This window comes from Lepisosteus oculatus, chromosome 10, assembly GCF_040954835.1.
Source record: "Lepisosteus oculatus isolate fLepOcu1 chromosome 10, fLepOcu1.hap2, whole genome shotgun sequence".
NCBI lineage: Eukaryota > Metazoa > Chordata > Actinopteri > Semionotiformes > Lepisosteidae > Lepisosteus > Lepisosteus oculatus.
In genome coordinates this window covers 1,192,191-1,219,133 of record NC_090705.1, presented here as the reverse complement: position 1 = coordinate 1,219,133, position 26,943 = coordinate 1,192,191, and the positions used below count along the sequence as shown (strand labels likewise).

At 45.5% G+C, this 26,943-nt stretch overlaps 1 protein-coding gene across 3 annotated transcripts in view; it reads right to left on the bottom strand.

Annotated features, from left to right (window-relative positions):
* The window catches only part of igf2bp3 (insulin-like growth factor 2 mRNA binding protein 3), a 40,664-nt gene extending 27,501 nt beyond the window's left edge, over positions 1-13,163 (bottom strand). Inside the window, exons 1-4 of one of the 3 annotated variants that reach the window (XM_015357968.2) lie at positions 12,756-13,163; positions 12,060-12,261; positions 10,889-10,949; positions 228-276 (exon numbers count right to left, since the gene is read on the bottom strand). In XM_015357968.2, the coding sequence (XP_015213454.1) occupies positions 228-276; positions 10,889-10,949; positions 12,060-12,261; positions 12,756-12,833 (390 nt within the window). In that variant the 5' untranslated portion in view covers positions 12,834-13,163. The remainder of the gene's footprint in view (positions 1-227; positions 277-10,888; positions 10,950-12,059; positions 12,262-12,755) is intronic. The other 2 variants (XM_015357969.2, XM_006636046.3) reach the window with 2 other exon arrangements.
* Between the last annotated feature and the right edge of the window lie 13,780 nt (positions 13,164-26,943).

Here is a 26,943-nt window from a genome sequence, read left to right as displayed (position 1 = left end):
TGCAGCCGCCGCCGAACAGCTCCCTCCCACCTGAGGCGCCGCGAGTAACAGGTGGCGAGAAACCCTCAGCCCTTCCAGGCAAAACCCCTGACAGAGGAGCTCCTTCGAACAACACTTGAGTAAAAGCAAACTCTTCACAGCCTTTGCAAGGAAAGCTTAGTTTACAGAAAAACAGCAACATTGACAAGGATAGGATAAATACTTCCAATATAAAAAAAATAACTTACCTCCCACTGCAGATGTGGAGGGATATTTCTGATCTGTAGCTTGCGACTCCTGTGAAGAGAGAGCCCACATTAACACCAGCGTACCCTCACAGTCCAGTCGGCTGCACACAAGGCTTCACAGATCGGCAGTGTGTCCCTGAAAAAGGCATCTTGTTTGGCTCTTCTCTCACCCAAACACTGCAGAGACGCAGCACCCAGCGCTTATTTCCCGAACAGACAGCAGGAAAAACAAACCACAAGCTGAGCTTCACAGAAACAGTCTGTGAACTGTCTCGGGGGAGGGGCAGCTAACTTTTTTAACCAGTTTCATTCTTACGCTATAGAGAACTTGAGAGCAAAAAATAAAAAAGTAGAATAGACTAAATGAACTATCGGACCTCCTTAGTTAAACCTCAGTGCTGAACGCCTCCAATGCAACAGAGCAAAGCACAGCAGGCGCTGGGCTGCGCTGGCTTGCGTAGGACTGTGCAAGCAGCCGGTAAGGAGGTGACAACCATGCCAAGTATTCACCAGCAAGTCGATTGTTCATCTTCTCCTTCTAAAAACAGGCAATCGGCAGCCATGGGCAGCCGCAGTAACCACGGAGAAGGAGCCCAACCCTCCCTCACGCAGAGGGGCTCGACCGAGCGCTGTGCAGTCCGGGCATTCCTCACATTCTTCATCCTGGAAGTCAAAGCCCTGCTCTCCCAGTTGTGCGTTCGGCAGACAAGCATTTTGGAGTATTGGAGTATTTTTCAGCCCCCAGGAGTGTGAAAACCCACACAATCCCTTTGCCGAAAAAGGGAAACGAGCCCTGTTGAGCACGGTGAGAAAAGCCTGCAAGACTGAAGACCCATTCATCCCGTCTGTTTCTGTACACTACCAGAGATGTTCTTACTGCCCGGTAAATAAGCACATCTTGTGTCCTGTACATACCGAGATGCGTCTGCAAAAATGTACATTTTTAAGCCGCCATCTACTCAAAGACCGGAATTAACAGGGTTTTTTTTGTTTGCCATTTAAACACTCAGACCAGAGCTTTAACAAGTTTAAAAACTACTCTGCTCAAACCCACATGGACGCCCGTCGCCGACGCTAGCAATCCAGACCCCCACTCTGTACAGGCCTCCTGCTCCAGGCCTGAGCCGCAATAAACCAGTGAAGGGGATCAGAAACGAATGAAAGCACAAAGCAAAGGGAACCAATTCTGCTTTGATTCCTTTGTGTGTGAACTGAAGTCCTACGCTTAAGTCTCTACATTGTTATCCTACAAAGCCACGTATCCAATATAAGAGCTTGTTACTGACTTTCAAGGCTCTAAGCAATCTGCCTCCGCCATCTCTGAACTCCTCCGTGTTTATACTCCCTCTCGTAGGCTCCGGTCAGCTGAAGCCGGTCCTTTGCTCACAGTACCTGGGACTAAAATCCGGGATTTTCCGAGATCATGCTTTTCCTGTTGCTGCTCCAGGGTTATGGAATGCCCTTTCTCGGACTCTTCAGGAAACAAATTCTTTGACTCTCTTCAAACCCAAACTCGGAACTTTTTACCAGGACCTATACCCGATTTCCCTACATTCTGTCTGTAGGAACCTGTCAGCTTTTGTGTACTTTTCCAATTTTTTCTTTATCCCCATGTACAGCGTCCTTGGGTTTGGAAAGGCACTTTATAAATAAAAGATGATGATAAACTTCGTATATAATAAATATGGAGATATGGGAGCAGGGCAGGATGGCGAGAAGTAGAGACCGTTCTTCACACCATGACAAATCTGGAGCAAGAATCACATGCCCCAACACTGACTAATTATGTCGAGTATATGAATCAGAACAGCTTTAGCTGAGCATGAAAGTCTGCAAATAACAGCACAGTGGCTGTGCAGACAAGACCCACACTGTACAGTCAGTCAGTCCATCTGGACACAAAAACCTAAAGACCAAAACTCACTCTTTTCAACAATTCCCTGCAGTACACACACACACTTTTACAGCAATTACAAAGCCTGCTATATCTTTTTGACAAATTGTTCTTCATGAATGCCTGTTGAGTCACATGAAAAATCGTCAGTGACTGAAAATTGATCCTGCATGACAACACAGGGGGAACACAAAAAAACACCTCTTGCTCAAGGTTCTACGACACTGAGCCCATCGTCAAAGGTTCTTCATAAAGATGAATGCATCATGGAGATGCAAACGATCTCTAAATCTACATGTTTATTAAATAAAACATACTGCAGTCTTCGCCTTACTGGAAAAATACTCATATGTATACAAAAAAATCTGTAAACATTTTCCCCTCCACAGAACAACTGACTCGATTTTAAAATGCATGAAACCTTCTCACTTGGGTGAGAACTTAATGCTCAACCAAATACCAAATAAGACCTAGTGTCCTTCCAGGATAAATATTAGGTGGAGGACTCAGCCTCCAGCAGTACTGACAAGGGCTGATGCTTCCTTGTCGCTGACCCGTCACCCCGCTCCCAGCCTCCGCACAGAGCCCCTGCCTGGACAATCCCAGACACCGCGAGCAGAAGCTGGGCGATCAAGGTGCTTCGAGAGCTCTCCCAGGGCTCTGTATAACCCTTCCAATCTCGACCCCGCACACCGCCGAGCACAGGAGAGCCGATTCACACCTGTGGAAAACAAATCTGCACCCACAGCTCCAGTTAGACCAGCATGTCGGAGAAGTCGCATGGTCTCCAAAAAAAAAAGAAAAAAATCAATGGAGCCATCAATGACATCCTTACTCATCCTGTCACATTTCTGGTCATAGGAAACCAGCACTCAGCACAGAGCCCTGGGTGTTGCACATGGCCTAGAGCTCTGCTGCAGAGCCATGAAGCAGAAGGACAAAGGTCAGGAGGTGATGCAAGACTTCCTCCCCTCGCTGCTGGGGTATTTACAGGAAACAGTTACAGATCCGACCTTTATAACTCTCCCCTCCTGCTCACGTTCACATGGACCGAGGGACACGAAAGCTCGATGGCAGGACACCTCAGACCTGGGGGTCCCAAGACTGGCCCAGACCTCACGCCCTCTCCCAGCCACGCCCCGGCCAGGCTGGTGCCCGAGGAGCCGCCCCGCCCCCAGGCCAGTCACAGGCCGGAGACAGGAGCAGCGCTCAGGGTTCCACACTCCTGCCTGCACCGCTGTCTGAAGGGGGGCGAGAGAGCAGCGTGACCCAGCAGGTGCTGGATCTCTGCAACGCGTTTTTAAACGGGTCCTCCTTGGTCCCACACCTCACCCTGGCGCAGAGGAAACCCCCAGACCGTACCCCACAGCACCCACTCTTCCAGCGCCGGGAGAGGCGCTGTGCCGGCTAAGAAGCCGGGTTCGAGTCCAGGCAGGAGCATGGAGGCTCAGCGCTGTGCGCCATGTCACCTTGTTTCTACACGCAGACGGAGGACACACCACCACAGAGCAGATACACGACCTTTCACCCACAGCCGCTTCAAAGCTACACAAAAACACCTTTCAAGGTTTTAAACCAGTGTTAATGAACCTGTTCATCTGAAAGGACCACCAACCATTCAGTCTTCACAGAACACCACCACCAGAGAACCCTGTACGGGCACGTTCAGGGCAAAAATGTCCTGTAACCCTGGGAATAATTCCCCATAGACCTTCTATTCAATCAATTCCACACTTTCACTTCATTTTCCTCTGAAAAAGCTTTTTTTTTTTTAACGGCAGGGTAGGAAATAGGGATTTTAAAAACAATACAGATACCCATTCACTATGCATTTCAGAAATGGACCAAAGTTCAGTGAATATTTAAATAAAATGTCATGCTAGGAGTCCACAGATAAGTGTCTGTGCACACAGTAGTTAGAGATTTTAAACCCGGTTTAACCATGGCGGTTAACCAGTTCATGTAACTTATGCAGATTTGTTATATAAATGTTTCAATATTTCAGGAAGTTCACTGTGGGGAAAATAAAATGGACCTAGATATAAAAAGTCCACTGGAACATAAAATGTTTGGTTTAACAATACAAAACCTAGAAACTTTACACGTTTGTAGTTTGTCAACACCATACAATCATCCCCTACTTTAAGAACACATCTTCCAAAATTTTAGTTCATAGGCAAAAATTTTAATGTGAATTTTGTGATGCTCTAACATGGAACAAATTAAAGATTTTTTTACAATATAAATGTATTTTTCGGATGTATTTAAACAATTTAGCAGCATAAGTTACTAAGCATACATTATAACCAGTAGAATTTACCAGCACATTTTTCATGCAAGCTGGTACGTTTAAATTATGAACCAGTTACGTGGAGAAATAAAACTTGCACGATCTCTACAGAACACAATTTCATCCTAAACAAAAATGCTGAAACTAATAAATATTGCCCAGTCAAGGACCGAATGAAACCCACAACTGTACAAGTAAGAGCATCAGACTCTCAGGTGATCAACACTCTGCATTCATAGCACGCACAACCAAAATAAACTTAACAGTATTGATTCACAAAATCCTCAACACTTTCCATTGCCAGTACTGGTTGTGTACAATAATAACACCCTGACAATCTGTTCAGATAGAAAAGACGACCAAGAGGGGTAACAAAACTGTAAGGACAAGACACGGGTTAGAGGTTGTACTAGAGGGGATTAAATCAACTTGTTTAGCAGAACGGGTGTGTTCACGCATTGCTCACTTCAGGGAGTACGTTCACCTGTGTGTTTAACAAGGGATGAGCGCACGAACAAGCTGATCTAGAAACTTTTTAAGGAGGAATCTGGGTCAGAGAACCTTAAACCAAGAGAAGCCAGTACACAAAGTTTGCACAAATGAACAGTATTTAAAGGATAACTGCACAATTTCAGTTCAAAATTGTATTCTGCAATACACAAACATGAAGACAATATTTCTCTAACAATTCCGTTTCTGGTTGCTCACCTAACCAGCAGAAACCAATGACTACCAAGCCGGCTTAGGGAAGGTGTTCAAACAGACTCCCCGCTCTCGAGACAGAGGGGAGCTTGACCCTCTGACCACACCGAGAACTCCTGCTCGTAACGGCATTCCACATTCACTGCTCACAGAAGTCCTTCCGAGAACTTGTCCATATACCGCGCATGTAATGATATATACAAGCAAAAATGCGCTAATCCCAGTTTTCAATTTAAACTAAATTTAAAACTAAACTGATTTTTTTATAAAGCAGTAGCCTTCCTGAGCACCATCCTTGGATTGTTGGTGAAAATGGACTTTTACAAAATTCTACAGGCGATATTTTCTTAAATCACACCAGATGCCTGGTCTTTAGTTAACCTAAATTAAGGTTAAAGTCTAAAACGAAAAGGAACAATTGTTTCTCTGACCATTAGTTGGATTTTGCATCTCTTTTATGCAAAATTCCACCTTTTCCATTCCTTAAAAATGGAATCTATGCAATATGTTACCTCTAAACTTACTGGCTCAATTTAATTCACTTTTTACATTTAAGGATTTTTTTAGTACTTATTGCAGTTTAAATTTGCTTTCACAGGGGACACGGGTCAAGACCAGCTGTACAGGGCAGCTTGTTTTATAATTTCTTAAAAACAGTTAATGAAACACACTGCCAGTAGACAAGATTGACCAACAATTACTCAGCTGACAATGGTTTTTTCCCCACATGTATCTATTATGATGGACAGAATAATCACAAAATCACAGCCATAGTTCCTACATAAACTAGAACTTAAAAATCCAAACTTCACTTTTGTTCAACTAATGATTCTTCAGTCTGGGGAAACAATCACTTCAAAGTCTTCACCCTGGACACGTCCCTTAATTTTAGGATTAAAAATAACCCCTACTTCAAATCTTAACAGGGCCTAAAATAAGATTTTTCCCCCAACTTGATTATATTTTTTTCACATCTAAAATAAAGTGATGAGGATTAAAAGTTTTATGCAAGACACCTTTAAATATCGACCAATTCCCGAGGTAAAAAATAAACAATTTCAATGCAAATGAGAACATTTAATCAATTATTTTTTTGCTTCCATAAACCGAAAAGGAACTCATTAAAAGAAAGCATAAATATTCTCCCAACCTTCACTATGCACATAAAATTAACCCTTTTATACACAGCACCAACCACTGGTACGCAAGAAAAACACAAAACAGCCAGATTCACAGCTCCGGATCTTTTCAACATGATTAGCCATTGCTCCGCAGAAGAAAAAGAAAAGAAATTACATTAAATTTAGTTTCCAGCTTCTTCAACATGCAAAACGTTTAATCAAAGATATCAGCTGTATTGCTAGAGCAGTTATTAATGTTAATATTAATTCTAAGAAGTTCTACATATCCATCCAATATTCCAGCTGGAAGTTGCTGTTAAGTACGTTGGGTCTTAACATTTTTTTTTTTATGCTGTGAAGTGCTGCAAAACAGCACAATTCACCCATGGCTTGAAGAGCATTTAACAGGATCAAATAATTTCACATTACACAATCTAAACCACCAGTAAAAATAACCAGATGGCATCAGATTAATCTTTGCATTTCTCAATGGATGGTTTGCCCAGTTCTTCATAATGCACAGCACAGTCCTCAAATATCAAATTCTAACAAATTACAAAGATTTCATGCATTAAAAAAAAATCTGAAGTAGCGTCGCACGTTATTCTCAAAGCACAGTGTTTAAATTTTTTCTAGATGAAATCAATCGTCACACTTCCAGTGGGATTACACAGGAGAAAACTCCCCAAATGTTTCACATCCGAAACGTTGCAGCTCTGAGAATCTGGCTTCCTCTCCTCCAAAACAATTCCGTTAATTCCAGCCCAGCACACCCAGACCATGGATCGCGGGGGCAGCCGAGCCTCCTCCCAGTCAACACCGGGTCCTGGGGACGGATTTCCGGAGCCCCAGAGCTGCACTCTCTCCTCTTTCACCAGGAGCAAGGCGGGAACGCCTCAGAGTAGGGCAAGCCTCCCTCTGCCTCGAACCGCGACAACTCGGAGGTCAGCACTGACGGGAGGCAGACCAAGGTTTGTCAGCCACATCTGTAGAGGGTAAAAAACAAAAACGGGGCCCCATGGTGTCTCCCTTCCTACCTCAACCCCAGAGCACACGGAGACCGGTCGAGCAAAATGCAGCGACAAAAACCCAGCACTGGAAATTCATTTCATTTCCCTATAGAAAACCTCTGGAAATTGCCTTGGATGAAAGCATCAGTCAAATTAATTCACTGCAGGCAAAAAAAAAAAAATGTAGCAGTCCATTATTTCAACTAATGATGCTGTATTTAGAGAAAATAAAAAGCTTTGTCAAAACCCTAGAACAGGAACATTTCCCAAGGTTCTACTGTCAAAATACTGCCATAGCTGTGTGCGCTCTTTAGACAAACCATAGATTGTAAAAGGAACATCTCCAAGTGCACTTTTCCACTTAAATGTAAAAATCACTAAACAGGTTCAGTCAGGAATATTGGCAGATCAGATCTGAAGATTGCAATTTCACCGGTGCAAGAAAACAATAGGAACAATGAAACAGTGGTTAGATGTTATGCACGTTGCTCACACGTTGTGCAGGATGAAAACTAAAACATCCTAAATATTCAAAATTACAGTAATAAAACGATTACAGCAATGTATCAGATCAGTACTACCATCTCACATCTGGTCACCACGTACACACGCTGTCACTACCAGATTTTTCTGTTTCGGCATTTAAATCCTCAAAAAATTAAATTTCTACACTTCCAAATTTAGCCAAACCACACAAAAAAAATCTCAAGGTCTCTTTTTGAAAATGACAAATCTAATCCTTTAAAGAATTCCACAATAAAACAAGGGGAAGGGAAACCTAAAGGATCACACTGCCTGTAATCAAGACCTCGCCTGGAGCCTGTTCCTGTTTTCTACAGGCATGTGCAGTCAGCGAGACCACAGGACTTCTGTGTGCAGACATGTTGTGCGTTACCAAACCCCCTTTCCACACTCTGCTTCAGGAAACGAACCAGGTTTTAAACAAGACCACCAGGAGGACGGGGCCGTCATCAGCAGTGCCCACCAGAACACGACAGCTGCGCGCCCTGGCCACAGGGGTCAAGGGTCAAGCAGGAGGAGAGGGGGAGGCGCCACCCAGCCGCTCACCTCCCCCACCTCCCAGGGGCAGCTCGCGTCCGTGGGGGAGGGGCCTACAGACACTCTTTTACACGCTGCAGGACTGCGCCAAGGGAGACCCGAACCCACACACACTGGGGTGCAGCCCCAGCCCCTCCCCCCCGCTGACACACACACCGCCAGCCGGAGATCCGCACCACCAGGCTGGAGCTCGTGCATCATCCCCCTGTACTGCAACGACACCCCGGTGTCCCTTCCCGGACAGACCGGAAGTCCATGCCGCAGCAGGGATACGGACTATCAACACTCCCCCAGACTGCCCCACCACCTCCGCGTGCAACACACACCTCTGAGGAATTCACTCGGAGACTGGGAGCAGCAGGAAGCCAGCAGAGACACTCCCCATGGGCCCCACAGGGGCTGTCCGGCACAGGCTCGTCCACCCGGCAGGCCTGGCCAGCCCAGCCCTCAGCTGGGGGCTCACGGGCACCCCTGTCCCACATCACACCCCGGAGAGGGGGCAACACTCCACACTCACTCCCAACAACAAGCCAGCCACCAGTGGGCTCTCCCTCCCGAGCCTCCTGGTGAACGCCTCCCAAGCTTTGCTGAGGCAGAGAGCCATTTTCCCCTCCTTTGTCTCCATGCAGGCCCCCACGGGGCTGGAGAGCATCACAGCTGGAGGGGAGAGGTGTTGCCTCCCACTGTGCACGCCACTGTGGGGGGACTGGTTTTAGGTGTCCACGCAGTCTGGGCGGCACTGCGGGAAGCAGGAGGGTGGCCACGCAAGCCAAACACGTGAAAGAGCGCACCCCCGTCTTGACCCACCACCCACCCCTGGAGCTCACAGCGAGCGCAGCCCGGAACACGTCACCGCACAGCAGGCCTGCGACAGGAAACTGGGGGGCCCCTGCGCGCAGACAGGCGCGGCACGTTCACACACGAGCACGCGTGTACCTGCGCACGACACAGCGGACAGGTACACTGAGCGCCTCAGCACAAAAACACCCTTCATCAATACAGGGGGGGGGGCTCAGTCATTTTCGATTTGATGCAATTGTTATATATCCATTAGCCCAACATTTAATTTACACACCTTTTTCGTGGTTTCAAAATTAAAATACACTGAGAGAGACGGCAAAGTTAGACGTATCGAAGTCTCAAATACAAAATTAATTCGTAAAATTACTCTAAAGAAAAAGTACGCATCAGCAGATGAAAGAGTCGTCAAGAAAACGTTATATGTCGTCTCACAAATTTCCAGCTCTGCCTCCCGCCCCAACATCCAAATACATTTTAAAACATGCTTTCAATCGTAACACTACACCTGTATCAAACTTAATTTAAATGTGTTCTTAAGGTTGCTTCACCTATAAAAACCGAAGGCCAAAGGGACTTAAATACGTTTAACGTATACAAAAACACATATAGCGAATAAGCATAAAAACGTTTCGCCAAGTGCCTCCTTGAAAAATGTGCAAGCCTTAACAAATATTTAGAACATCAGCATTCATTTACTGATTTTTTTTCCCCAAAAAGTCAACACTGAATTCACGATAAAACATGGGTTTAAACTCTACCCGCCTCACCTCGCTATATCAATACATATGCATACACGCACAGGCCTCTATCTAGAATTGCTACACGTTCGCAGCGAGAAATACACGCTTAGGCCCTTGCCTTCCATGCTATGGAAAAATAAATGCATGCACTCATATGCGTGATACATATGCAATGGCACCGCGAGACAAATCAATTTTATTAAGTCGGTAAATGTGACTATTGAGCTTGTACAAGAGCAGTGTAGGTCCTTTAGCCCCCCTAATGAAGTGGATTTGGGGACCTCTTCCCCACTGCTGTCTCTCAAACCCACTGTGCCGCTTCCCTGCACCCCAGCCTGCGCGAGGAAAGCCAGGGGAAGCCATGTGGCACGTGAAATGGAGAGTCCGGAGGTTCGCTAGGCGACACCATTTTCAAGAAAACACCCACTGCGGTCTCTGCATTAATTCACCAGGAAAGGGTTTCATAAATAGCCTCGATTCACGATCACGTCGGGCGCTGGAGAATATTTTGTTAGGCGAAGGTATACATTTAGGAATGAGAGCAGGATGCCAGATGTGAGCGAACAAAAACAATTTATTCAAAAAATGTTTTCAGTTTTATGCACAGACATCCCCACCTCTCCTCTTGTCACCCTAACCATCAGAACAAACGAAAGTCCCTGAAGCACCCCAAATTCAGAGCCCACCACACACACCAAATATTTAAAATGCACACGTGCTTGCTAAAATTAATGCAAAACCTGCCTCATTTCCTGCTAACGCCCCAGTATTGCCTTGGTGAAAATATCAGCAGGCCTGTGCCTCACTTGGTTTTAAAATCCACACGAAGACCACAGACTGGCTTGTAAAGTTAATTTGTTAGGTTGATTTTTAGTTAGAGGGAAATCAGATGTCAAATACATAAATGATCATTGATAGATTATATTCATTTCAAAAGACTTGGCAGACTGATGTGTTTTTTTTTAAAAAATAAAACAACGAAACACAGCAGGTAGTCCACATGAATAACTGTTGTTCAAGCAGAGGGAGTTGCAAATTCTTTACCTTTGTCTTTTCGGGACTGAGTGTTCCACCTCTATAACTTTTCCGTGGAGTTCTACTTTACCTTGAAAACAAATTAAAAAAACAAAAAAAAATAAGTTTTGCTGTGCCAGTAAAGCGGGAAAATGCACTGTAGGAGAAAATGGAGAGATGGCTTTTCAGAGAATATCGATAATTTCAGTCATCACTCGGCCTTTTAAAATGTTAATTAACTCCCATCGTCATGTTAAGCGTAAGATTTAAAAAAACAACACGAACAAAGTGTGGTCTAATTTACACTTTTCACAAGTGAAGTACAACAGCTATGGCTGACGAATTGCCCCGCGGAAATATCCACAACAAAGTACAAGACGACTATTTGAGTGGCTTTGTAAATTGAGGTTGAATATTTTTTACACAGTCATATAAATCCTATTTTTTAGAGATTAGTTTCCACCAAAAGGTATTCGATTCGAATTTACAAGCTGTGTTTTTTTCTTTAAATTCGTTACAAAAAATCCCTTAAGTATTTGATCCTTTCGTTACGTTGTAGCAATGCACAATAAGACACAGGACCTACCACCAGTGTAGCCACGCTACTCTAAACAAAACACATTTAAAAACATTTTTTTTAAGTTAGATATATCAGTTTTCTCGAAAAAGACAATTCTGTAGAGGGTGGTATTTATTTGAACGAAGCCCGATATAAAAAATGCGGGGAAAAAAAAACTTCAGGCTTGTTTGAGAACCTATAAATATAGTAATTAAAATTTGTTTAGAAGGTAAATACTTTGCATAAGTACACTGTTCTCTGTCATCGGCCTTCTTGGCCCGCTGGTTATTTGTACGTAAAATGCAGCAGCTCAGGCGCTCAGCTTCCTCGGCCCCCGGTAATTGATAATTGAAACTTGTTGTATGAGCCTAACAATCGCAGTGCTTATTTTCAATTGTAATCAGAACATGGACTGCTAACTGAGCCCCGTGCGCCGGGCTCCAGACCTGCCGAGGTCGGTAGTGTACGAGACAAGGGGAGCCTAGGTACCCACACACACATATATACACACACACGCCTCGTTTCAATGAGCACGGATCTTTCTTATTTAAAACGATCGCCGCAGCAATTAGCAAAAACAAAACACACTCTTGAGCACTCGGTTTCCACCCAGGTTCGCCGGCGGTTGGTCTTCTTTCTTACCTGAGAGCGTGTCGATGGCCTTCATAGCACCCTTCTCATCAGGGCAGTCCACAAACGCGTAACCAGTCTTGACGAGAAACGGGCCACTACAAGGAATCTTCCACTCCTGAAAGAGACTTTCCAACTCGACGGGACTCGCGTCTTCACTCAAGTTACCGATATAAAGCTTATTCATGGTGTGCTGCACGGCGAAAATGCAAACCTTTCAGAAAAAAGGCAGACTTATGCGCTCAGATGTACAGCCTTTTTTTTCTCTCTTTTTTGTGAAACGGACTTCTACCAACCAGAGTGTTATTTATATAGAGTATATTTATATATGGATGTTTCACGCGCGCACTCTTCCCCCAGGATAAGTTAACAAGAATATTTTATAACAGCCTTTCCTAAGGATGGCGGGCTTGGCGAAAAGGAGGAGAAAACTACTTTTTGTCGTCCTCCGAACCCCCTTAGCAGACAGACTGTGAAAATGTCACACACGTTAATGTAGGCGCCGCCTCTAAATAAAACCGAGAGGAAAAATCACTTGAATATTCCGGCTTTTTGAATGAGCCACGTGTTCAAACTACAAATCAACTTCTCACGTGAGGAATCCCAGTTCCTCAATTAAATACTAGATTGGGGAAAATGCCACGGGAGTCGGGTGGGGACAGGGGAGGGGGAGCTGGGAAGAGGATTAGTACTGGAAAACCTACGTACATTAAGGATATCTTGTGTGGTGCCGTATCGCTCTTGGATCTCATGCGGGTGCCTTTCTCTCGGTGCTCCGCTTCTCATTGGCTGCTGGCCGAAACAGTGGAGCCGCGTCGCGGGCGAGGGTCTGGGCCGGCCGGCCTGCCAGGGGCTGGGGGGGCGCTGCACGGCGGCGGGGGAGGGGGCGCGCCGCGGGCGCCCTATAGGAGAGCGCCTATAGGCGTGTGCGAGGGCCACGGCTGTGGTGATGTGTTCTCCCTCGCCTGCTGGGGGCGAGAGGCGTCTTCTCCAGCCCCCTCACCCGCGGGCATGCATCTCCACGCGTGAGGCGGGTGTCGCCGTGAGCAGAATCAAACCACATTTTTAAAAGCGTCGCTCTTCCTTCCTTCCCAATGGAGGAGCCGAGCGCCTCGGCCAACGACCGGCTTGTGACGCTGCCCAGTGCCCGTATAGCCGGAACTCAAAACACGGGTCCGACTGTTCCTCCTCACCGTCGGGCCCCCCGCCACAGCAACCATTTCCCGAGTGGGAAGGGCGTGCTGGGGCTCTGCTCTGCTCGCCTCCGCCGCACAGTCGTTTCTGGGGGGGTGGGGAAGGGGCTGAATCCCTCTGAATTACTTCTGCTCGATTCATAGCTAGACGACATTAATCTTCCTCGTAAGTAAAAGGTTGTGGCGCACATTCTAAAACAACTGCGTCTGCGTGTACCCAAACGCACAGTGCTAGTTTCAGACATTCTTTCAAGAGCAGGAATATAACCCCGATCTATAGCAGTGGGATTCGTCCGAGTACTTCCAGGTTATAAAATAAAAATAACCTTTTAGATTTCGATACTAAAAACAGGCCCATTTTGCATAAATAAAGCGGTACCTCAACGATAGTGTGACCATATGGTAAATGCAGTACTTTCTCTGGGAACAATTCCTCCGCTTTAGTGTGTATAAGTATTTTCTGCGAGGCCGACACGTCGTGAAGGGTTTGGGGTGGGAGGGGGAGGGATACTGTAGCCTGTGTGTGTGTTTCTGATCTCCACAACACGCATTGCCCAAGTCTCCTCTTTAGGCCTTTTCGCGTACGAATAGGCCACGAACATATTCATGTACGCGTACGTGTGGCTGTAGCCGACGTGCCCTTATGCGGGGACGCCGTCTTGGTGGTGGTGGTGGTGGGGATACTCTGCTCTGGGAGCAGCAGCAGTACAGTCAGGGTTCCTGTCTTCCCCTCCGCGGCCTCCATTGTAGCCGAGCCCAGCGCAGACAATGCAGGACTGTGACAAACCAGAGCCCGGCGCGCAGCTCATCAGGCCCCTCCGCTCCGTCCAAGAAAGGGCGGCCGCGGAGCGCCAAGGCCAGTGGTGGCTGGGGACACGGGTGAGAGAGAGGGGAGCGAAAACAGGTTCATGTGTATCGAGCCGTGAGCGAGCGAGCGAGGATCTGTAGCTGGGCTCCCTTTCTTTGCACACGGCTGAACAGAGTCGCGTCGTTTCAGTGAAACACTGGTGGGGATGTGTGTATTTGTGAATAAGAGACAAGGCGACGAGGGCGGTTTAATGAAAAACAATCATTCGTTCATTCCAGTTTCTTTAGCGGGATCGTGCCTTCAGTGCCCCTTTGAGGCTGTACATTTCCAAGTAGTTCAACGTGCTCAAAGGTAATGCGGTTAACTCCGGGAAAAACTCCCTTTTTTAAAAAAGAAAAACAACACATAATGTAGCAAGTGTGGGGAAAGAGGAAATTACCTGTCAAATCTGTTCACAAAAATAAGACAGTCTCTTAAGAGATCTGAGAGGTCAGGTGCTGGCACGACATAGTTATTGCTAGTAAAAGGATATTTTATATTTAACTCGTAGATCTACAAAACCTTGTTTCAGTGCACGATGTAGTTTACCGGTGGCTCTGAAATATACGATGCAAAGTTGAATTCTACACCGCATAACTCGGTATCGCCTGTCCAAATATACAGTACATGGGTGATTTATTTTGAAATCGTCTCCATTTCGATGTTTTTGAGAACAGCGTGCGTGATTAAAAACGCTTCAGTTTTCTTCCAGTTTCAGACAACTAGTAGTTCCCGTGCTAGTAAATATTCCCGCACTTCTAGATGAGCCACACGGGTGATGGCTTTGTCTTGCCAGTGTGCCAGTTTGTCTGGGGTGGCAGTGCCCTACCAAGACTAAAGGGGTTCACAGCTTTCCAAGACACGTTGACCGTTTGCTCGTTTAAAGTTTTTTTTTCCCCCCTAATTAAGGGGGGATTCGTGGAGGGCTGACGGTGGCAGTGGATAATAACGCTCACAAATCACAGCACCCTCGCAGCTGCCTGCGTGGAAGGCTCGGCGCCTCGGCCTCCAGACGCCCTGACCCGCAGGGCGGGCACCGCAGACGCCCCCGGCTCTCGGGTCCATCGCCCATCGCGGATGATCGCCACCGAATATCGAACGAGGGAGGCGCAGGGAAAGCTGGAGAAGAAGCCCACATAATTCGGCATACAACACGTCGAATCCTGCATCTTAGAATATTACTGTTGAAGTATTTGGATTGTTAAAATGGCAGGCTTTTTATAACATGTTATTTTCTTTCTTGGCTAAGAGAAGATGTTCAGTTATTTCTGCTCTGGTGTTGTGTGTAATTAGTTGATAAACAGGCTTCTGCGGAGACACAGAACTTGCATTTACTGCGAAACGTCGCATATAACGCGCATGTGGAGACTTATATGTAGGCTACGTGTTCGTCTGAAAATGCTGACAGCTGACAGCACCGCGGAGAGACTACAGGGCGGTTCACGGTTTTGTGAGACGTTCTGAAGCATGGGAATGAGCAGCAGAGCGTTTCCCCTCGGCAGACATGTCTGTGCACCGAGTCAGTCACAGCAGCGCTCATCCCCGACATGGGCGCCCTGATCTGCCGGTGATGTCACAGCGGACCGCGCATTCCATCACCAGGAGCCATCTTGCCCCACGCCGCGTGCTCTGCGCCGCTTTCCAGACGGCTGGCGCGGGACCCGAACCCGATTTGTCCACGACACGCGCGTTCGATGCTGCCCGGGAGTGTGTCTGGTGCAGTTCGCTAGCCTGTATCCTGATCCTCGCACACATGTAGGTCACCTGTAGCTGCTGCGTTCCTACTCAGAAATACAAAATGTCTTGCGCTGCTGTGCTTCAGAGTGTATGACACTCTCGCCCAGGTGCGGTGCTTTAAACATGAGCTGACAAAACGTTTCTTAAATTGCATGATCGGGATATAAATGACACCTATTGACGGTGCACGTCCCGTGTCTCTTTGAAAGGTGCAATCGCAAAGCCCAGCCCTTCTCGCTCGTTTGAAAAGAGCCTCTCCCCCGGCTCCCATGAAGCAGAATGAGCAAGTAAGGACTAATAACTGATATTAACCGTCTGGACGACCCAATTACGTCTCCGCTGCTGGGGGCCCTTTCATCTCGTCTTCGGGCGCGTTTAGGGACGAGGCCCTTCGCCACCCTTGTGAGAGGGGTGAACCCGGGTCCCGCAGGCCTGGACCGTGCCACAGGCCCGCCCGGCCCCCCGCGCCTGGCGGTCTTCTTTCTCCACTGACCGCTTCCCGTTCTTCCCGGGATATCGACCCGGCTCCGGGCACATTGGGGACCTGTGGGTTCGTCTCACAGCTCCGTGTCGAGCGTGGCAGCGGCCAGCCGTGGGGGAGAAGAGGGAGTCTCCTGGAGGAATCGCCAGCGGTTCTCCAGCCGCCCTCTGAAGGCCGGGGCCCTCGTCTGGCTCGTCCTGACGAGTCAGGTCATTGGCAGCCCATCGGGTCCTGTATCGGTCCCGTGAGCAGGCCCGGCCGCGGGTTCAGACCACTGCCGCCGCCGTTAGGAGCGGACATTCAACTTCCGCTGTTTCAAAACGGATGAGGAACAAGAAATGCTAACAGTTCAAGATAGCTGTGTCTTTTAATAAGATATTTTAAGTATGTGTGAGACCATGTGCAAAGGCTAGAATGAAACCACTCAGGCTGAATATTCAATATATTTTTGAAAGATTTTGAAAGAAAGATCAAATTATCTACGTAGCATTCAAGCTTTACGACGAAAAGACATCGCTACGGGTAGTCTGGTGTCAACAGAACAAATGTAAATAGAAAAGCACTACAACTTCAACGACGTACCTTGTGATTTTCCAGTTATTAAATAAGTATTCCACATATTAAACCAAATATTCTGCTGTCTGTTCTGCAAAGCCAGGGACTTGTGCTTCGGTGTTCTAAAGATTTGAAAATGTGCTTGAACACACTGTTCTGCAATTAGAGCTTGTTGTGGAGCCTTGCGTTGTATCTTACAGAAATAACGCGTACATGGATTTTATTAAATAACCGGAAACTGCGCAAACCAATCTTTAAATAGCACTTGGATCTATACTGTTGGGATTTTATTTTCCTATACGAGTACTCTGCCTTTTGGGGAACTGCGGGAACTTGAGCCGTTGTCTCCCAGACCGAAGTTTGATACTCTCCCCTTCACACGGAGCTGGAGCAGGTAAGCGGCCCGTGTCCAAGTGGATGAAACTAGGTCCGGTCTGGAGCAAGCAGAGGTTAATACTGTAGAGAAGACCCCGTCCGAGCTGTACAGACACCTGCACCTTCTCCGTCTCCCTCACGCCCGGGGAAGAACGTCTGCGTGGGGTTTTTTTTTTCTTTGTATTGTCAGGCGTGGAAGTCTACTTTTCAGAGAACACGAGTGTTACCACGCAGCCCCCCCGAGAAGAAGAGGAAACTGCTTCACACAGGCGCCGCAGCAGCGGGAGAGGAAAAGCTCGTCCTCTGCGCGCACAGCACCCACCCTGCCGCCAGGGCGGGGAGGAGATTTTTTTTTGCAATTGTACGAAACCGGTCTTTTAACATGCAAAATCTTAACCATTTCAGAGACCAAGAGGGCGGGGGAGAGGGGAGGCGTCAACCTTTCCATTGCTTGACATGTGACACTCACGATCAGATGCGCATGGGCCCGTGTCCACTATCTGGACTCGCCATTTCCGACTGCACCCCCACCACACACCAGTGCGATTGGGAGCGGTCTGTCACAAATAAATCAAAACGGCGAAACTGGGGGTCCAATCCTCCTGTCTCCGGTATCCCCGGCCGTTGACTCGAACTCCTCGCTGTGGTTTGGGTGGGGGCGCACGGCGCGCAGGGCTCGGTTCTGCTCGGCTCGGCCGGGTCCACATCCGCTCGCCCGTCCGTGGGCTTCGCTCGCAGCTGTGGCGCGAAGAGACGGTACTTCTGCGTTTCGAACCGGCCGTCGTCACAGATCCGACGGAAACCGGGAGGCTGTGTGGACCGGCAGCAGATTCACGTGTACAACCCGGGGTGCTTATTTGAGATCTTGGAAAGGTCGCACACGCGGAGCTGTTGCGATATTTTGAAATGTTTTATCCGGAGAGAATTATTGTACTGACCCATTCGGAAGCCGTGTATGTTTTCTTTAGGGAATGAACGATATTATTCTAGGTGTTTCAAAACGCATTTAATTTTATTGTGCTCAGAGGCTAGAGGTTTTGTAAACAATAATCCTTTTGAGTCCTCCCCCAGAAAAAAAAACAAACAAAATAAACACTCATCATTTACCAAATGGAGGTTATGTTTATTTTTGCTCACCTTCAGTTTTTAAGCCAGTGGCCATTTTAATTAATCCAGTAAAACGAGCTGCCCATTAGGCACAATGAAGACACTCTTAACCTACGGCTGAAGTGCAACTGTTCGGGGTGGTTCTTGTGTCACCAAGGTGACTGTTCATCATCGCCCAAAATAGCATCGTTTCGTGGTTATTTAGAGATTTTCATATCATGATTTTAAAAAATATAAATATATATATTTATTAGTGTTAAGACTGCCGTGTCCCGTCCCGTAAACACATGGGGCTGGAATCTCCTGAGATGCAACAGAGATGCCCACAGCTATACATTAGAGATGCTGTATTTTCTAAACGAAAGCCGTGCAGTAGTCCGAGCAGATGTACAGATGAGAAGAGGGGGTGAACGCGGGGAGAGAGCTTCTCTATAGCGGCCGCGCCTCCCCCCGCTGCCCGGGGGAGGTCGCGCTATACAGCCATATTGTATAGGGGACGCGCTCTCGGCTTGCGCAACGCGGTAAGTTTCTTAGAAAAAAAACATCAAAACCCGTCGCCGTTAAAAGAAAAATTGTTTCGGTGTTCTTTTAAATAAAAAAAAAAAAGCGCATCGCTTGTTAGAAGGTAGAATTAACCTACCGTGCCTGAAAGTGGTCGGGATGTAAAAAAAAACCCGAACGAATTTCCATAAGACTGTTAAGAACCCACCCCCTCCCTCAAGAAAAAAAAAAATATTGTAAAGAAATCTCCTTTTAAATAAGATATTCGTGTAAATTTGAAGGTTTATGCGGTCGTTTTCCAAACCTGAAATCTCAACTTTGCTTAAGAGATTCGTTTTTAAAAGCTTTAACATTTCTGATTCATAAATCGTTTAATGTGGACGTTATTATTTACTGTTGTACGGAAGAGGCATCTGATTAGAAATGTACTTGTCCTTTCAGCTGTAAAGAATTCGTGAAGCAAGGTCCTGGTGTCAATTATTTCGTGTTTTTGTTTCTGTGAAAATTTCCTCTGTGCAGTGAAACGAATTTATTATCCGATCCTTGTTTTTATTGCAAGTAATCTCTCAGTACGGTTTCTTTATGTCTTTACAAGGATGAGAAAAATCATTCTTCCGGTGTCTCAGAAAGTATTTCACTTTTTGTTGCAAAAATCATTTAGGAATTGAAAACGACTTGATTAAATTAATTGAATTGTTTTTTTTTCATTCGTTTTAGAAATTTAACAGAATTTTAACTTTTAGTTTATTGTGCCCGTAACTGCTCGCAATAAACTGCATTAAATCGTTTTCACCTTCGACCTTTCTGGGAAAGAGGGTTCTCGGTGATAGATTGTTATGAAGTCTGAACTCTCGCTTTATTTAGGGGACAATTGGTTGGTTTCAGTATGTACATATTCACTTAACCACCGAATAACTGGTTCAGGTCGTTTTGTAAAATGTTGTGTTTAGATGGAGGACAAAATCAACGTATTTCAAGTGAACTGTAGATTTAGAACAACTGATGAAGTTATTCTAAAGATATTTATTAAGACAAAGTATTTCTGCATGTTAAGAAGACTGTAGAGTTTTCACACAAGAATGGTTATAGAGAATTAATTTGAAGGAAATGGTTTTCGTTTTATTTATTAAAAGAAACAACAAATTGATAACAATCTTAAAGATTTAAAATGTCAGTTTTATTCTGATTTCTGGCATAATCAGAATGAATGAAAAGCGTAGCTTTTTATTCTTTAGAATGGTTTTATTTTAACATTAATTTCTGAACTTATATGTAATCATGTTTTGCAAGTTTGTATTCAGGTTAATTGGTAATTATAATTGCATTCTCTTTTTACCATTTAATTAGTTGAAAGAGTAAAAATATATTTTGTTGCTGTGTGAATACTTACTGTGATGTGTTGTGAAAAAATGTATTTGCTTTATTGTAGTGTAAATATAATTCTGAGTCTTACATTAAAATGTTATTTACAATGTGGATATTCATTTGTAATTTAATTTTTCACGTATTATTTTTTTAACACTTGTATTAAATATAAACATGAACCCCCACCCCCCACTTAACAAATTGTTCAATACACTTTGACAGATAGTGAGAGATTAAATAAAAAAAGTTGGTTCTCCCAGCACTTTATTTAGTGTGTAGTATGGAAGGTTACACTCTCCCAGCTCTTAGACTGTTGAACTGGTTATTCTTCATGCGGAAGTCCTGGGCATCATCAGGCTTCTGCGAATTCTCTGATACTTTTGCTGCTTTGAAACAATACAACCACATGTAAGTATTTTTTCATGAAGCAGGCAGGAGGGAATTTTCATTTTTCTGTGTGTCCAGAAACATCAGAATTTAGGGGGTGTTACTGGGGAAACTGCTTTGTTTACCGATTCATCTGCCTCAGCTGTGGTCAGTTTTCCTTTTTTGAAAATACATTCTTTACCTATTAGCTGTGCAAAGACCGAACAGGTGTTGCGCTCTTACTCAGTGGTTTCTTCAGACTGTGATGAAATAGGCAAATCTGCAAACTACTCTGCAAGACACCTCAGGCCTTTATCTCAGTTTCCTAAAGGTCTCCGTTTCATTTCTCAAACTTTCTCAAAAAGTAAGGGGGCAGCAGGCAGAAAGTACGGACGAAATGACTCTTTCTGAAAGAGAGCCTCGTGCCACTAAATATAAGGCTTTAATTACAGTGCGTCCATAACACTCAGACCTCAGTGCAGAGCACACACTTCAGACGAAGATTTTTTTAAATCAAAGTATTTTCCCATTCTTCTGAATCAACAGTTAATTTGAAAAAATCTCGATGTGAGCCAGAGTAGAAAGAAGGTGTTACAACAGAATATCTGCATTCTTTTTCAGAGCACACAGGTACTTTGAGACACGCTGCATGAAAGTGTGCAAATGGCACATGATTGTGGCTGTTCCTGCTCCAGCTTTGGAACTGTCCGAGATTCTACATGCACTCTGTGAGAGGTGGACTTCAGACCTCCGAGTGCAATGGAATAACGCAGGGATTGAGGAAGGGCTTCAGGAATCCAAGCTGGAGATGAACACACTAGCCCAGCGTGTTTACACTGTTTTTCCACACTTCAAGAAGTGTGCTTTTTTCAGAGTTAGTGGCTTCTGAGACATCTTAGTTTGGGATTGGGGTCAGCTTTGAATTCTTTGAATTCTTTAAATAAACTGCAGTGTATTCCTGGGGTGTTTTCTACCTCCAGAAAGCAACTCCACCCAAACAAAAAGAAAAAAATAACACTATACGAGTTAATTTTCATATCATTGAAAACAAAGATCCAATTGAAGTGTGGAGGAATAGGATGATGTGCCAGATTGTGTAATTCTAGTGAATCAACAAAATCCTTGTTGTTCTGGTCTGGATGAAGTAGTGCAAAAAATGTAAAACCAGAATGTTGTGCGTGTGAGTAAACCTAAGAGATACTAGGCCACACACTGGCTGGTGGAACAGGGCGCCATGGGTTCACACTGTCTCTCACAGAAGGAGCGAAGCTGAGTGAGAACAGACTGAGAGCACAGGACAGGCGTGTACCCCTTTCCCAGCCACTGCTTCTCCCCTGCTCCGAAACCCTTCGACACCCCACCTGCAAGCAGACGTTTCTCTCGGCGTCTGGAGCTGCCTCACTTTGTCCCCATGACGGGAATCCCTGGCACAGCAGGAGCAGCTTGCAAACATGAGCTCCTGTCTTCTGACAGCAGCTGCCTAACTTCCAATCATTGTTTTGCACTTTTTAAAAGTTGATTACTGGCTACGGATTTCGCAGTCTGTGGAAGAGAAGGTAACGCCTGCAGCGCTCAGCCCCTGTCGATCCCACAGTGCGCAGCTCACAGGACTGACTGTGTAGCCAGATCTCACTGTCCTCAGGAGCTGAGCACGCCCCTCTAAGGACTGCTGAGGTGGACCAGTAGGCGGCGCTCTTCTCTCTGGTCCAGGTTTTACAGATACCTCGCTGTGGTGACTGAGAGCACAGGGCTGCAGGAGCTGGGGTATTTCCAGGGATAAGCTGCGGTCCTGTCTGCGTGGTCATTGAAGATCTCGGGGCTCTGTTGGTGAGAGTGTTAACCCCACAGTTAACACACATTCCACCCTGGGCCGTCCTGCACTGCAGCTGTTTCTCGGGTCTGTGGTTCGTGTTTCTTCTCCGTATGAACCAGGTGGGTTTACAGTAAATTAGACCACCTCAGGATATGTGGACATTAATAAACTCCAATGCATGTAGTCCTTAGAAAAAGTGTTTGTGAACTTAACATTAGCCATTTTCATTTGAAAAAAATCTTCAGAGACAGATTTTCTTAGACTCAGCAGGTGGTATTGAAAGTAGCATTTCTATTTTTATATTTTAAAAGATTAATTAGGCAGTCATTCATCAAACTTGTTAAATATATAGACACTATATATATATACACACACACACAGAAGAGCATTAAATCACAAGAAAATTAAATTATAATACTCATCTGTTGTGGATCTAGATGCTTCTCAGCTCAGTTATGTGAGTTTGTTGAAAATTGCTCAGGTTGTGCAGGTTTATTGAATATTAGTGAAATGGCTGCAGTAATTTAGCTAATGCAGCCTGAGCTCTCCAGCATGATTTTGGAGAACCTGTCTGTTTAAAATTAAATTGCTGCCAGGGTGTGTGTTACATGCTTAAACTCTTCTGGGCACAACGGAGTTTGTATTTCACAGCTCAGCCACAGAAGTTACTTTTTGACTCCATGTAGTTTCAGGACAGGCAGTAGCTCCAGGTCTGCAGTTACTGCAGGTGTGAGGCTGAGCCGAAGCAGCTGTATGAAGGCAGGCACAGCAGTGTGCCGGAAGGCAGCAGCAGAACCAGGATAAAAAGAACCCGAACACTGGACCATTGAACTCTGGAAATGAGTTCTGAACGTCTGCCGGAGGCAAGTTCTCTTAACTCCGCTAGGGCATCCTCCACCGCGCAATAAATGTTAAAGCACAGAGCGGACTGATAATGGAGATGTCCGCTATTCTGCATTAAACCAGGAGGAGCCAGCTGGACGCGTCAGAGCACGACCTTGCAGGACAAAAGATGAATCCAAGAATGAGCTAGACTAGACTGAAACGCTGTTAAGTTTGCAGCCTGTAATTATTAATTATTTCTACACTGGTAAGAAACCAGAAAACATGTTTCCACATAATAGAACATGTTCCTAGATGTTCCAGCTTGACTACACACTGGGCAAAGGTCTGTCTGCTAACATAGTTGAACACTGGAAGAGCCATTCCTAATCCTGACCTGCAGCTGACTACGCCGATATGGAATTTTCCAGAATGCGATGATGGGAAAAATAGAAAAGAGGGGGGTGTGAGCTAATAACATTAAGTAATCTATTCTATGCAACTTTTTTAGACATTTAAAAATATATATATATATATATTTGCATATTAAGATTTATGTATTTTTACTTTGATCAAAGAAAACAGTAATAATCATAAAAACGTAATACACTTCAAACGTTTAAATTGAAAGAACTGACTGATTTACAGCACTGTAGCTACACCTGGTGTCGGGACAGCTACATTCTAAATGGAGTAAATTAAAAGAAGAACAGTTCTGAAACCTTGCTGTTATGGAAAGAAATTTCACTTCTGCAGTTGTAAAGGTGTTTCTCCTGAGTTAACAGAGTGCAAGGCTTCAGGAAGATGTGGTTATCCTGACCTGGAATCCAGCACAACACCTGCCTGGGCTTTGCAGGAATGGCAGAGGCCTGGAGTACCACTGCCTTGTGCTGAAGCGCTCTGCGACAGTGCTGGACGAGCTGAAAGGGGCTGCAGTAGTTTTTAAATTTAAATTTAAATCACGATGTTATGTTAAAATTGTACGCTGCACAAGTAGGACCTTGTGTAATATTTGTGTACAATTTTGGTTACTTCCCTATAGAAAGCTACTGTTGCTCTGGAATCAGTCCTGTTGAGAGTCAGTCATTCCTGTGGGTAAGGGCATCTCTTTCGAGTTAAATACAGATAGGGAGGGATCCCGACAGAAGATTCACAATCAGTGAATTGGCATCAGTGCCCGGCGCTAAAGACACTTAAAGCTTTTGGTAATGCCTGGATAGACAGTAGGGACAGCGCCCCCTAGGGGCCTTTAAGAGCATGCTCGCAGTTTTCTGTGCACTTAAAGCCGCCACGCTCTGCAATGAGGTGGCACAGGGGGCCAGAGGCAGCAACGAGTGCAACAATCTGTCTGAACCCTCTTGAGCTCTAGACACATTGGCAGGAACCAACCCTCTCTCTAAGGCGGCGCTTCCTGGGCTGCCACTTGAACGCGCAGGGCAGGTTCACCCCCGCTGCTGATCGCAGGACACCGGTTTTGACTGTTACATGTTTTCATCACGGGCAGAGGCCGTTTTTCTGAAGGACTGGCACATTTCAGGTGAAGAGAACAGAGCTGACAACTATATTTGGAAGGGCCAAGCAATGACGCAGAGGTTAACTCCATTCTGAAAAGTAGGAAAGAGTGGGGATATTGGCCAGCAGCCATATCACCCTGCAGCTCACAGCTGGCAGCCCCACTGGAGCTCAGCAGGTGTGAGCCTGGTCAGTACCTGGAGGGGAGACCTCCTGGGAAAAACTAAGGCTGCTGCTGGAAGAGGTGTTAGTGGGGCCAGCAGGGGGCGCTCACCCTGTGGTCCATGTGGGTCCTACTGCCCCAGTGTAGTGACAGGGACACTATACTGTGAACAGGTGCCATCCTTCGGATGAGACGTAAAACCGAGGTCCTGACTCTCTGTGGTCATTAAAAATCCCAGGGTGTTTCTCGAAAAGAGTAGGGGTGTAACCCTGGCATCCTGGCCAAATTTCCCGTTGGCCCTTACCAATCATAGCCTCCTAATAATCCCCATCTATGAATTGGCTTCATTACTCTGCTCTCCTCCCCACTGATATCTGATGTGTGGTGAGTGTTCTGGCGCACTATGGCTGCCGTCGCATCATCCAGGTGGGGCTGCACACTGGTGGTGGTGGAGGGGATCCCCATTACCTGTAAAGCGCTTTGAGTGGAGTGTCCAGAAAAGTGCTATATAAGTGTAAGCAATTATTATAAGGTAGTAGTTCAGGTGGGTAGCTGCGTCAGCATGCGTAGGCTGCAAAGGAACAAGTAATAGGTTTATTCCATGCTGAAAAAAAGAAGAAAGAGAACACAACGTTTCGGCCGTGGAGCCTTCTTCAGGTGTGAGGGTATATCCTTTACCACATCAACCTCTCCATTGACAGGTTTTTGCACTCCCGCGGAATTAGTCTTCCATCTTCCCCAACACTTTCACACATTCCTGCCCCTCGATTCCCACATGCAGCAGAAAGGTTGATCTTTTCCATGTGGAATTAACCTTTACAGTGTACTGCACCACCCTGCTTGCTCTGTTTGAAAGCTGCATGAAGCCCATGGTGGATACTTACAGTATGAGTCACATGAGGTGCATGGCACTGCCCATCATCCATCAGTTTGCCAGAGGATGGAGTTCGGTTCAGTTTGATGCGCAACCCAAAATAGTGTCCGTCAGTCCAAACAAGACTTTTCAAAGGTGAGTAGTGAGTACTCACAAGTCTATTTACAGCACAACATACATGTGCGATATGACCACTGCTGCCTTGATTCCTGGTCAAATCTGTAAGGCAAATGAGGTCAAAGGGGGTCTTCAAACTTTAACAGCTTATTTGACATTCCAGCTTTCTGTGAAGTTTAGCTAGATCCTGGATTTCTATTTCATGAGGGTTACCTTGTGTTGTAGAGTGCATAGTTATCTGACAGACCTCTCAACTTATCAGCAAGGAGGGTCTGTAACACCTACTGTAACGGTTTTAAAATTGGTGGAGGGAAAAAAATAGATACAAATTGTTTAAGCTACTTGACAGTGTGCTGCAAAAAGTAAAATATCATTTGTTATTCTACACTGCAGAATAAAAAAAGTCCTCTACTATATACTGAGGTTTGTATTTGTATAATTTATATAAACATGATTAAGAGTACCACACTGTACTTCTGTAACTTGCAGATTAAAATGGTGTTCATGACTGGAGCACTATACTGTTGCCTATTAGCAGCTTGTGACCTTTGGCCTGTTCTTCTTAAAGCAGGCAAAAGTAGTGCCCATTCTGAGCTTCTTAAAGAAGTTATGCAACAGCTTTCCATTTTGTTACTTCTACATTTTACAAGCTTGCCAGAATCCCAAATGTTACAATTTAGCATAGATCTCAAATATCATACCATAGAACAGTAGGTCACATCTTCAGTTCTAATAACAGCCCCAGTGTCAAGATACATGCAATGAACTTCCACCAAGTCAAAATGTTCAGGGTCACGAGTCCTTGATATTCGGACACCAACTGGAAATGGTTCAAGTCAAAAGTGTTAACTGTATTTGGAAACGCATTCCACCCTTAAGTGCTTGGACACGGAAGTTCAGTCTGGTCTTGGGATCAAATGTTGTAAGAAGCAGGAGATAATTGTACAAGAGAACAAACCAAAGTTCAAAGACTCAGAAGTCACAACATGCAAATGCCAGGTTCCAGATTCAAGAACAGGAGTAATATGAACAAACAGGAAGCTAAGATTCCAGCTACTAAGCTTGAGA